Source organism: Mauremys reevesii, linkage group 3, assembly GCF_016161935.1.
Source record: "Mauremys reevesii isolate NIE-2019 linkage group 3, ASM1616193v1, whole genome shotgun sequence".
NCBI classification, from domain to species: domain Eukaryota; kingdom Metazoa; phylum Chordata; order Testudines; family Geoemydidae; genus Mauremys; species Mauremys reevesii.
In genome coordinates, this window is record NC_052625.1 from 155,096,040 (window position 1) to 155,110,260 (window position 14,221).

Consider the following 14,221-nt stretch of genomic DNA (forward strand, 5'->3'; position numbering starts at 1 on the left):
GTTACTTCAGACCATTTCTCCAGTTTGTCCTGATCATTTTGAATTTTAAGCCTATCCTCCAAAGTACTTGCAATCCCTCTGAGCTTGGTATCGTCCACAAACTTTATAAGCGTACTCTCTATGCCATTATCTAAATCACTGATGAAGATATTGAACAGAACCTGACCCAGAACGGATCCCTGCGGGACTCCACTTGATATGCCCTTCCAGCTTGACTATGAACCACTGATGACTACTCTTTGGGAACCGTTTTCCAACCAGTTATGCACCTACCTTATAGTAGGTCCATCTAGGTTGTATTTCCCTGGTTTGTTTATGAGAAGGTCATGTGAGACACTATCAAAAGCCTTACTAAAGTCAAGATACAGTCTTCAGTAATTCAGAGCCCCAGTTTGGGGCTTAGAGAGAGAAGCTTCCCAGCTCACTCAGAGTACAGTTGTTCCCCCTGGACACGAAGGTGGGGAGAAAGTGGGCAGGGTCAGGCCTCTGGTCTCCCAGGCAAGTCTTACTCAGAGTCCCAGTTTATTTAAAGAAGCAGCAAACTTGAAAAAAGGTTTTGTGAAGGACTAAGCACTGCAGAAGAGATGGTTGTGGGGAGACTGGGAACTGGAAGGCTATTGGTGTCACTGCGCAAAGAATAGCCAGGCTGATAGAATCCAGGGTGAAGTCATTGTGCTGTAAGCAGGCTGCTGGTGTCAGGGATCTAAGCTGCACAGTACAGAAGCACCTAAGGCTATAGGGCAGGTGATAACATAACCCCTTAATTGTTTGGATGAACCCCCCAAAGCGTCACAGTACCTCATTATTCAGACAATTTATGCCCTGCATAGGTTGGTGGTTAATTTTTTTAAAACAGTTCTTGGCATGCTTTAACTTAGCAGTTTCAGATTTAATTTTAGTTCACTTTTAATTTAATATTCTGACAATTCAGCTCTAACTTGTTCTGAAATGAAAAAGGACTACAATGCTCAGGAAAGCTGGAAAGTTCTGATATTTCAAACAGACCACAGTTTTGGGGAGACAAAGCTGCAGTAAAATGAGCAAGGACCCAAACAATCAACATTAACTCTGGATACCAAAGATAGACTACTGAATGCAATTACAGCATTCATGTCAGGGAAGGAACAACTTCTTCTGATAATTTAGGCAAATTACTTAGAAAAATTGAGTTTATACCTGTTTTTATCATGGAAACCACAGGAAGTGTTTTATTATGGGAATTAAACAGAGCTTATCCTAATGCAAGATGACTTTTACAATCCCCCCCCCCCCGAAGAATCTAAATTGTAAAAATGTACATAGACAAAATATTTTGGAAAAAGCTACACTTCTAAAAGACAAATGTGAAGTCAGAGAAAGAGCCAAGTACGTACGATATTTCAATTTTTATTTTGTGTCATTGCTGACTTTCTACTATGCATATTTTTAGCAATTTACAGATGGGAAGTGGTTGCATAGAAACCCTCCGACAATCATTTTCTTTATTGGTGCATGCATATGGAAATCCTCCCAGACTGCACATCTCTGCAGGCAAAGAAGCAAATACCTTCTTAAATACCATTAACAATTTGGAACCCCCAAAGACTTAATGGGTGCCACGCACTACCTTGGATAAAAAACTGACCAACTGAAATCATTTTGACTGACATCATAAGAATAGCCTGATCTCTAGATCTTGCTCAAATGACTCACTCCTGAGGCACACCAAATTTCAGAAAAATCTGACTAAGCATGTTGAGTTTAGAAGACTTCGTGTAAAGGTCAACCTTTAAAGAGCGGTGGTAATGCAACCTTAACTATAGTGGCACTGCTGCACCACTATCCTGGTAGCAACACTCAGTCACTTACAGATTCCGTTGGAATTAAATTGATAACCTGATGGTGGAAGCTCTTTATTCCAAAACCAACCCTCAGAGCCATCCAGTCCCCTATTATATTGTTCTATTTTAAAATGTAGCTATCAGTAGTAGGCTCCAAAATTCAAATTGTAATTAAACTTAATTTTCAAATAGATTTCACAATTTATTTCTGATGCAAAGAGCTTCTCATTTTATAATTTCAGACCACTGAGGGTACGTCTACACTACGGGATTATTCCGAATTTGCATAAACCGGTTTTGTAAAACAGAATTTATAAAATATACTAAGCACATTAAATCGTGGCAGATGCCATAGCATGGCAATCATGGAGCTTGTTTGCTTTTGCATGACAGCAGAGATGGTTACTAGCCATATTGCACCATCCAAACCCTTCCATAAATTGGAACTGAGGATGATCATGGCTACCAGTCCTTTTGTACCATTTAGCCATATTGCACCTTCCATCGTTTTGTACCATTAGCTTCCTTTGGTATCTAAAAATAGAATCAGTGCTGCCTAATATAGGCAAGTGTACTAGAGAACCACCGTATCATAGAACCAGAGAGCACAGCTGCTCTGTGTCAGAGCCTGCAGAAATTATGATCTGTATGCTATTCACAGGGATTATCCCCACTTGTGTGATGAATTAATAAAGAATGCAGGAATAAGACACACTGACTTGTTAGTGAGAAATGAGTGGAAGGCAGCCTCCAGCTGCTATGATAGTCCAGACAGGACATTAAGCAGTGTGTAGGAGAGAAGCCCAGCATCCACCATCCATCCACCAGAAAAATTAGGGCCAATAGGCTGATAGTCCTTTTGTACCATCAGCTGAGGCTGATGATGAGGATGGATTTGTACCATCAGCTGAGGCTGATGATGAGAGTCCTCCAGTCCATGAGCATCCATTTGATTCTTTGGCTCGCTGAGTCCCTGCTATGGCGTCTGTCTGGAGATTTTTAAAAAGGATTCTGAATTTCATCTTCTGTAACGGAGCGCTGATAGAACGGATTTGCCTGCCCTTACAGCGATCACATCCGCATGGTCCATCAAACAGGAAATATTCAAAAGTCTTTTCCTGTTTACCTGACCACTGCATCCGAGTTCAGATTGCGGTCCAGAGCGGTCACTGGTGCACTGCACTAACCCTAATCCGATATGTTAATACCGATACTAGCGTTACTCCTCGTTAGGAGGAGTACAGAAACCTAAAACCGATTTAAATGCCTAGTGTAGACCAGGCCTGAGATGTATTTGTATTGTTGAACTGCATTAGTATGTTCTTACTCCCAACTGTCCTATTAACTTTCATAAACAATCTTTTCAATTAGTAAGTGAATTTAAGTCATTTAAACCTGAGGGTCAATTCCATTCATAATATTGTACCACTCCACCCCTAAATTAGCAAATTCTCAACCTGAGTGATAAACAGGCTGGCAGATTCTTAAGGAGCAAATTGCACTAATTTACAGCTTCGAATCCCCAGGTGTTTCATTCATTGGCTAAAAATCCAGCACTTCCCCTCAGCTCAGTTTTATGTTCCTCACTTGTTTCCAGGAATCTTCTTGGGCGGGGAGTTGGTGACGAACCACAATGATGTCACTTCCCTGCCTTAAATAGCTTCTGTATATGCTTTGTCTCAAAGCTTGATTCCCACGCCAGTCAGTGGAAAAACACTGGTATCCCAAGACGGAGTCCAGCACCAGGTGACCAGGTCACATGTGCCTGTAGTGTCACAGCAACCATAACTCAGAGGCTGTTTATAGCGTCCTTCAGGAAGGCTTCCCTCTCTTTCCCCCTGGTGTGAAATAAGCTTCTTTTAAGGCCTATTGTTCTCCCTAACGGTTTATTAACTTGAATGGGCCCTTCCCAGCCAGCCATCTAGACTGAGTCTTTTGTCTAGTGGGTGTTCCCCATATGTAAACACATTTGAAACACAGATACATAGTCAATATTTCTCACTTCACATACAAAAATTATACATGCATATTAGTAGGACAATCATATTCAGTAAATCATAACTCTCAATAGCTTACATGACCTATCTTACATAAATACATCATAGTTATTCCATAATCATATAATATCATCTCTATGAAGAATATGGAGTGTAGTGTCAACACTTACCTTTTCCCCAGGAAGCCCAGAAACACCATTTTCTCCTTTAACACCAACTTCACCCTAAAAGATAAATTGCATATTTAGAGATTTAAGTTTTCTGAGTTTGCCTTGCTACCAAGACAACATGTTATTAACAGATTGTTTATTTCCCATGTATATATAGTTCTGTTTTCTATCAAGCTTTACAAGATATCACAAAATGGTGCTCTCATTGTGAGAGCATTGTTTAGTGAAAATATGAGCTATGTAAACTTGGGGGGAAAAACCTGATGGCATAATATTAAAAACCTCACTTAAAGAAAAGCAATTCAGAATTAAGGCCCAGTAAACACTTTATACACATGCTTAACTTTGCTACCCCAAGAACTCCCATTGATTTCAATGGAACTGGTCATTGTGGTATTAAAGTTGTACCTCTGGGTGGGCACTTCTGTCATAATTTGCATTATAATGAAAAAGGTGAGATTTGTATTTTTCTACATTGCAGATGCATGAGGGCAAGATGTGTACTTCTGTAACAGGGTTATGGATATACAAACATCAGTACCTAGTACCTTCACTCATTAGGATATATCAGAGAAAAGGAAAGTGTGTTTCAATCATAGAATCATAGAAGATTAGGGTTGCAAGAGACCTCAGGAGGTCATCTAATCCAACCCCCTACTCAAAGAAGGACCAACACCAACTAAATCATCCCAGCCAGGGCTTTGTCAAGCCGGGCCTTAAAAACCTCTCAGGATGGAGATTTCGCCACCTCCCTAGGTAACCCAGCCAAGCTCCATCCTCTTTGGAGCCCCACTTCAGGTAGGTGAAGGCTGCTATCAAATCCCCCCTCTCTCTTCTCTTCTGCAAACTAAACAAGCTCAGTTCCCTCAGCCTCTCCTCATAAGTCATCCATTTTCTCATTTTATAGAAGGTTTCAAAAATATAGGGGCCAAAATCCTACTGTCCTAAAACAAAACTCCCTTTCACTGCAAGATTTAGCCCAGTGTCTACATATATGCTACACGCAGCTAATATTTCTACTGCTAGCAGCTCACTTCTGCAGCTAGTATTTCTTCTTTTTTAAGATGCTAATAGTCAGGGGCAAAAGAAGTACTCACTAAACTGGAATATCCATACTTCATGCTAACAAGTCCTTTAATGTTAAATTCATCTACTCCCCATACTTAAAAACAAGTATAAAATTTGTTGGGGATTTGCTAAAAGATTGATTGGACTAATCCTCAGCTAGTGTACATTGGCATACCTCACTAACTTCAATGCTTCTAGGGCAATTTATAATAACTGAGAATCTGTACCATAGTTTTTTTTAAAAAGTGAAGAAAATAACACACACTTAAATCTTCCTTAGTAATTTCAAGTATGACAATCTGTAAAGTTTTGAAATTAAAATGAGGGAAGATAACAAAAACACTGAATCAATATTAGATACTCTAATAATCACAAATGAAAAGTTTTTCTACTCTTATCTAAAAAATAAACTTTTTTCCTAGCAATCAACAGCTCAATTCCACAGCCCCTTTTCAGTCAATAGCACATATGACAGTAATCCCACTGATTTCAATGGCATTACTCACATAAGTGCTCCTCAGTGGGAGAAAAAGGTTACAGAATTAGACACCAAATAAAGAAAAGAAAAAAAGTTTAGGTCATGTCTTCTGGTTATCAGTTTCTAAAAGCAGGAGATTTCTCCAGGTGACTACTACCTGAACTTTGAAATGAACCCACTCGGTTGCCTATAACCGTTGCCCTTGTCTTTGTCTCTTCCTCTCTTGCCATAGCATCCATTCACAGAAACCCACAGAAATGACTGCACCTGCACAAGCCAGCTGGCAACTCTTATTTAATGGCATGTGAGTGGGATCAGCAAATCAAGCAAAATGAGTTACACATGTGTATGCAGCTGCATTCCATGCAAAAATTCAAATCCAGTGAATTGAAGCAATGATTAGTTTTTTTCATTTTTTTCATATTGAAATTGCCTTGAATAAGTTATGTTAAGTTAGTTCAATCCCAACAGCAGAATAAAATCTTCAGTATGTGAATGACAAACATCCACTGGCACTATGAGAGGGTGAACAGCAGGAATTACTCTTGTTTCCTTGCCTAATCACCCACATCATACTTTGCTTCCTGTGCCACTTTCAGCTAAGAGAGACCAGAACCATTTTATATTCAGCAGAATATTTTTACATATTTTTTGCTATAAATTCATAGTTCTATATGCTACTTATGTAAAAAAAAGCTCTAAGTGTGAGTGACTTACTAACTAGTCAACCATGGTAAATTTACACAGCTGTTTCAGAACAGTAGATAGACTTTCCTCCTAAAGACCTTAAGACAACTATATTCCATAGCAAATTGGATTATGAAGTTATTCCTGTATCATATAATTGTGATTTTAATAATCAGAGTGCAAAGCGTACAGATTATACTTTGTTATACTCCCTATATAAGAATGACTGAGCTTTCATACAGACATCAGGAGAGACTAAATAGCAGAAAAAAGAATCAGTAAGGGTATGAATGGACAAATGGATAGGAAGGTGGATAGAAAGCTGGCTAGATCATCAGGGTCAACAGGTAGTGGATCAACATCTCAATGTCTAGTTGGCAGCCGGTATCTAGCAGAGTGCCTGATGGGTCGGTCCTGAGGCCAGTTTTGTTTAACATCTTCATTAATGATCTGGATGATGGGATGGATTGCACCCTCAGCAAGTTCACGGATGACACTAAACTGGCGGGAGAGGTAGCTACACTGGAGGATAGGGATAGGGCCCAGAGTGACCTAGACAAATTGTAGGATTGGGCTAAAAGAAATCTGATGAAGTTCAACAAGGGCAAGTGCAGAGTTCTACATTTAGGATAGAAAAATCTCATGCACTGCTACAGGCTGGGGACTGACTAGCTAAGCAGTAGTTCTGCAGAAAAGGACCTGGGCTTACAGTGGATGAGAAGCCGGATATACCGTATTGTTCCGAGTATAGGCCGCTCCTGATTATAAGCTGCACACTTAAAGTTTGGTGCTATTTTAAAAAGAAAATATACACATTAGTAGAACAGTAAAACAGTATTTTATTTAATGAATAGGAAGACATGTACCAGTATTTTTAACACTTTTAACACTTTTGGTAGTCCTGCTTTCATATGTTATATACTCAGAAATATTGAAAACTATTTTGTAGTTATACTGTAAATAAAGAAGGGAAAAGGAATGGACAACAAGGAGACTGATGGGAACAGTTCTCACCCTCTCCCCTGCACAACAAATGTTCTTAGGATCCATCCCCTGATCCTTTCTAACTGCCCCACCAGGACCCTGCACTGCCTGGATGTGGCTGGCGTGAGGCTGGGGCGTTTAAACACTCACATTAGGACAATACGGTAAGTCAACAGTTTTCTCTTGTTGCCAAGAAGGTTAATGGCATATTGGGCTGCATTAGTAGGAGCATTGCCAGCTCCTTTAACTTGCTGGCAAGTATACTGTGGGAGACTGTATCAAAAGCTTTGCTAAAGTCCAGAAATAGCACATCCACTGCTTTCCCCTCATCCACAGAGCCGGTTATCTCATCATAGAAGGCAATTAGGTTAGTCAGGCATGACTTGCCCTTGGTGAATCCATGCTGACTGTTCCTGATCACTTTCCCCTCCTTTAAGTGGTTCCGGATTGATTCCTTGAGGACCTGTTTCATGATTTTTCCAGGGACTGAGGTGAGACTGACTGGCCTGTAGTTCCCTGGATCTTCCTTCTTCCCTTTTTTAAAGATGGGCACTACATTAGCTTTTTTCCAGTCATCCAGGACCTCCCCCGATCACCATGATTTTTCAAAGATAATGGCCAATGGCTCTGCAATCTCATCGGCCAACTCCTTTAGCACCCTCAGATGCAGCGCATCCGGCCCCATGGACTTGTGCTCATCCAGCTTTCCTAAATAGCCCCGAACTACTTCTTTCTCCACAGAGAGCTGGTCACCTCCTCCCCATACCGTGCTGCAGAGTGCAGCTGTCTGGGAGCTGACCTTGTCTGTGAAGACAGAGGCAAAAAAAGCATTTAGTACACTAGCTTTCTCCACATCCTCTGTCTCTAGGTTCCCTCCCTCATTCAGCAAGGGGCCCACACTTTCCTTGACTTTCTTCCTGTTGCTAACATACCTAAAGAAACCCTTCTTGTTACTCCTAACATCTCCGGCTAGCTGCAACTCCAAGTGTGATTTGGCCTTCCTGATTTCACTCCTGCATGCCTGAGCAATACTTTTATACTCCTCCCTGGTTATTTGTCCAATCTTCCACTTCTTGTAAGCTGTTTTTTTGTGTTTAAGACAAGCAAGGATTTCACTGTTAAGCCAAGCTGGTCGCCTGCCATATTTACTTTTCTTCCTACACATCTACTGAAGGGGGATTCCAAAGAGGATGGAGCTAGGCTGTTCTGAGTAGTGGCAGATGACAGAACAAGGAGCAATGGTCTCAAGTTGCAGTGGGGGAGGTCTCAGTTGGATATTAGGAAAATCTATTTCACTAGAAGGGTGGTGAAGCACTGGAAGGTGGTGGAATCTCCATCCTTAGAAGTTTTTAAGGCCCGGCTTGACAAAGCCCTGGCTGGGATGATTTAGTTGGTGTTGGTCCTGCTTTGAGCAGGGGGTTGGACTAGATGACCTCCTGAGGTCTCTGCCAACCCTGATATTCTATGATTCTATGTACATTATTATTTTATCTGCTGTTATTCTATAACAACCACCATGCTTTGCTTTTCATTCATAGGCCTCAAAGTAGTTTACAAAAGGTGAGCATGCATCACTATCTCAAAATTACAGATGGGGTGACTGAGGCACAGAATCAGTGGCAGAGATGAGGAAAAAACAGATTCACTGATTCCCAGCCCTATGCTCCATCTGCTAGACCAGTCTTCCTCATCCCAGAGCATGCCAGCAATACACTGAATACTGAATGTGTGCTTTATAAATATAAACAAATAAATTAACAACAAATGAGTGCAATAATAGAACAGAATTAAAATCAATGACTCAGAGATAAACGATCAGCAGCAATTTTTAATCAGGCAATTTTGAGCTTTCCAAAATACTCAGACAAAACAGACTGATTTCACCAGACACCCATCATTTGCTGGCTCAGGGTTAAAGAGACTTGGATTTAAAGGCAGGATTCTAAAAACCCCACATTTGTTAAGTATGAAACTACAGGGCTAATAATAAGTAATATGGGGAATATTTTCAAAGGCACAAAAGGGAGTTGGGCACTTGAGTTAAGAATCTGATTATAAAGATTACTGGTGATTACAGATATCAAAAATTAGAACCATACTGTAATTACAGTGTAACTACACTGCACTGTAACAAATGTTCATGCACTATGAAATATAACTGATTAATATAATCTGACAAGACTAGTGGTCTAGTTGTAGAAGAAAATCTGAGTTCAAAACCTGAGCTTTGTGAGCCTGCAAGGTTATGGTGAACTGAACCCAAATGTTTTATTCACAAAGTTTGGAAGAAAACCCATCTATTTATGTTGTTTGGAAGTTATACCATAGTTGAATACACTCTGACAACCACAGGAATCCCATCTCTCTCCCTTGTATAGTGGTCCTTTATATTACCAGCCCCTTCTTTCAATTACTGTGAAATCCTTGATGTTTTGAGTTGAGAGCAGATAAAACACCGTAAGGGTTAGGCTCAGGTGACCTCGTACCTCTCCTGGAGACAGGCAGCCTTTCTCCCTGATACTTGAGCGGGGGGGGGGGGGGGTGTTTCCCGGTTGCCTCTTCCCCTACTTTTTATCTTATTAAAGGGACCATCAGGAACGGACAATCACCAATACACACCAAAGGTATTGGAGAGAGGCCAGGACACAACTGACTCTTGGATAGGTAGCAGGAAGGGGACACACTAATCCCAGGCCACTAAGGCCCAGATCCACAAAGGGACTTATAGCTAGGCACCTAATAATGTGATTCAGAAAAGCCAGCAAGTTAGGTGGAGAGCTGCCTAAAATAGCCAATGGAAGATGCTGAGGAGAGGGGTGTGTCCTAGCCCCCCCACCCATTAGGGACTTAGATGTCTAAATCTGGGTTTCAGGGAAGCACCTATTTCTGCTAGCAATCCACAACCAGGAACCCCTCTCCTGGAGTCAAGTGGCTTAGGTGCCTACATAATTTCTTATGAGAAAGAGTTAGGCACCTGCCTCCCTCCACACAAAACAGTGGCTGGAGATAGTGGTGGTGTTGCCACCCGCCTTATAACCTTTAACCCAGTAGTTAGAGCACCCACCTCGAATGTGGGGGACCCAGGTTCATTTACTCCCTCTAATTCGAGTGGAGAAAGGATTTGAACAGGGGTCTCCCACCTCTCAGCAGGGTGCTCGTATCACTGAGTTATGAGATAGTCTGATGTGGGACTCCCTCAATCTCTCCTGTTGAAGCTGTTCCACTTTGGATAAATACTTCAAGAGGCACTGGACCTGAGAGAGAAAAAGAGAAAATGACTCTGTAGCTGGTGGTTGGGGCACCCGCTGGGGAAGTGGAAGACCAGGGTCCCATTGCCCTGCTCCAGTGACTCTAATTATTTAAAAAGAGAAGGTGAAGATGTTTGAGAAGGCCTCACAGACTCTCCCTTGGTACAAACATAATCCTTCAGGTTTATGGATACATCTCAAACCTTGAACAAAGGGTCAGTTTGAAGGGGATAAAAGGTACAATACAAATATTTCCCACTTGTCATTCAAAACTGCTCAGTCCTACGGTCCTGCAGGCGGGAGTGTTATACCAAGAACCTTAGCCTTGTGAGAGTAGAGAACCTTGCACTACTAATTTAAAAAAAAAACAACCTCTGGACAGTTTTGGAACGGTACGGATAATGGTTCCAGAGTGAACTTAGCCAAAAAGATGGGCTATTATGCAATGAGATCTCTAGAGAAGGAGGAATATAGGGAAACAAGGAGAAATGGGTGAAAAGATGTTCATGGCTGCAAGAGAGTAAAGGACCATTTGTCTCAGATTTGTATAAGATGATAATACCCTGATTTTCCCCATACAAAGTTAGCAATGCAGACCTTGAAGGAATGCTAAAACAACCAGAGGGAAATAAATTGTCAGCTCATCCATTCAACCACTGAGCAATGATACTTAAATGCACTAAAGATGGTAACAGTTTCATAAACTGAATATAGAAAAAATCTTGTCAATGTTATGGGTCATGAAATCCATTCAGTATAATTAAATTTTGAAATAGCTCAATGACCTGTCATTAAAAAATGAATTTAAACCTATTATTAATATTCACTATGAATGGCAACATAATGACAATTCTTCTCAACAGAACTCAAGGTATTTACTGAGTAAAATATTTAATAAATAGCAGACTCTTCAGAGTCTTGATATATGTTACAGATAATAGGAGAGTTGCTATATTTTTGACAATGCTCACTTCTGTCAAGTCATAAGCAGATAGGGTGGAAGTTTACCAGATCAACATAATAAAATGTTCCTCTCCATTTTCCTTCAAGATTCCTCCTAAAGCAAAACCAAGTTTTAAATAATGATTGTGTGGACAGCAACATATTCCCTTCTTATGATGCTAACCATTTCCCAGTCTGAAGTGGAAGCAATTTTACACATCTGACACTACCTGCACTGTTTTTTGATCATCTCATTACATTAACTATCCAGAATGCCTCAAAGGCAATTGACCTTTTAATCTTCATGTCATGCAGCCATTATGTGGTGCACCTATTGTAAAACTAGGAATTATATGCTAGTACTGAACACAGAAGATGGTACCTTGTTTCTTTTATCATGCATTACAATTGTAGGATCACATACAACAAAACTGACCTAAAGCAAAATATGTTAAAAGAACGACAAGACAGTTTCAAGAACTGAATCTGATATGAGAAGGAAAGCACCAACTAATTATGTCACACATTAGCCCATGGTTTTGTTAGCAAGATACATGCAAATGCAGTGAATGGGTGGAAATGTGGACATAATTTGGCCTAGTGCACATAAATATTCCTAAGTGTTGCATTACATTTATGCATTTGTGCTCAGAAATAGACACTGGTCCAGATAAATGAACTTTTCTCATCACTCAAACCCAACCTAAATGCAGCTTTTTTTTTAGGTTTGATTAAGTTTTCACATTTGCACCTTTACACGTCTGTGTTCCACCTGGCACCAGAAATAGAAATATCTAGCTACCTTAAAAGCCATTCTAACTTGAATTCGAATTAGAAGAAAGAAATACTAGAAGGTTCAAAAGAAAGTTGTTCCCATAAGAAATCCAATCTAATTTTGCACACCCAAGAAACTGACATTTCTAACAGGAGTGCAAACTTCTGGGTTTATATCTAAATTAAGTCTCCAAGCTTTTGAGAGTTGCCCGCCATTAATTAGTGCAATGAACACCAGATATGAAGGGAATCATCCTGAGGGTTTTAGATCAATATAAAAGCTTTAGCAGGAGTCAGGGGAGCTTAGGCTAAAAGAAGAGCCTGACAGAGACCACTTAATGTTCTCTAGAGTTAGTGGGTATATGCTGACACATGACATGCATGTGCATACATGGGAGCAAGATACTGAAAAAGGGAAATATGTGCTTTGAGAACCTCTCATTTTGTATCAGAGGGGTAGCCGTGTTAGTCTGGTTCTGCAGAAGCAGCAAAGAATCCTGTGGCACTTTATAGACTAACAGACGTTTTGCAGCATGAGCTTTCGCGGATGGATCCCTTGCATCCGAAGAAGTGGGTATTCACCCACGAAAACTCATGCTGCAAAACGTCTGTTAGTCTATAAGGTGCCACAGGATTCTTTGCTGCTTCTCATTTTGTAACTGCAATACACTGGTCTAGAAAATGCAACAATGTCTCCCTGTAATGGACTGCCCAAGTAACTACAACTTACCACTTTCACACTGCCAAAGGAGTTCTCAGCTCAAGCAGAAAGGCCTCTTTTCAGTTCTGAAGTTCCCAGGTTCAATTACTGCTATCAACCAGCATGTCTGTATGTATGTGGCTATGGTTTTTTACATGAAGAATTTTCTTTCCTTTTTCAGGCAGACTGAAAACTTTAAGGCCACTACTTAAAACAGATGAAAAATGTAAATGTCTGGAGACTTAACACTGCAGGTTAGACACAGTGAACCAAATATATATTTTGGTGGCCCTAACTGAAGAGAACAAAAACTTCTGGGTCATTGGTTTGAATCCAAACAGGGTAAGATTTGTCTAAATATGGCTAGAATCTGATGACTATTAAATTCAATGAGTTTGTGATCTCAGTCCAGTGCCCAACGGACAGACCTCCACATCACAAAAAACACACCAATCATAACTGCACTAAGTAGTACCCTTGCGGTCAAACTCAGGACAAAAGACAGGAACTAAATCCACATGCTGAATTAATTAATATCATCCCCCTTTAATCATGTCCCATTCTCCCCCCCACCTTCCCAGCGGAGAAGAGAGGCACACTGGTGGAGTAATGTAGAGAAGCTTGCAATGATGCTATTGCCAGAGCTGTGTGTGTTCTGTGGATAATTAGATGAGAACACCAGATCATAATGGCTGAGAATTCCAATTTCCCCAGCCAAGTTCTAATGGCTGGTTAAATCTTTTTCATGATGCATCCACTTTTAATGGTGCACAGCTGAGACCTCATCAAAGGAAAGAGACTATTTCTCACCATTATGTTATGGGTAAAAGAGAAAGTATGCAAGAAGGAAGATTTTTTTCTTTGTTATGCTCTATTTCTCTACCACGCCATTTATCACGTTATGGGTATTGGCTACAAAAGCAGCAAAAGTTTTTAACATCCTTGCCCCACCTCTGATCTCCTGTGTTTGCCTTCTCTTGCCCCTGTCCCAAATTCCTAAGAAACTTAATTGGGAGCCTCAATCCACTTCATATCCCTAAAATTAAACTTCACCTTAAACATTGCCCAGTTACTTCTCTAGATTCACAAGGCTTGAGGTGCCTAAATTGGGAGGTGATTTAAGGCTGCCAATTCTGTTTATTAGGAATTGAGAAAGGGGTCATCTTAAACTACTCCTCCTGTCTTCTGGGAGTTCTTTTCTTTAGTAATTTCTCTTATCCTGCTTCAATGTATTTTTCCTAGAGACACTTTTTTCCTTTTAATTAAAATGAGATTCCCAAACCTGAGCCGTCCTTTGTAGGTGACAAATCTGAGAAATTGCCACAGACTGAAGTGTCATTAGAGGAGGTTTTG

At 40.5% G+C, this 14,221-nt stretch overlaps 1 protein-coding gene across 1 annotated transcript in view; it reads right to left on the reverse strand.

Moving 5' to 3' along the window:
- COL19A1 (collagen type XIX alpha 1 chain) overlaps positions 1–14,221 on the reverse strand; it is a 332,172-nt gene that overhangs the window by 260,958 nt on the left and 56,993 nt on the right. Inside the window, exon 10 of the mRNA XM_039532738.1 lies at positions 3,988–4,041. Coding sequence (XP_039388672.1) covers positions 3,988–4,041 — 54 coding nt within the window. The remainder of the gene's footprint in view (positions 1–3,987; positions 4,042–14,221) is intronic.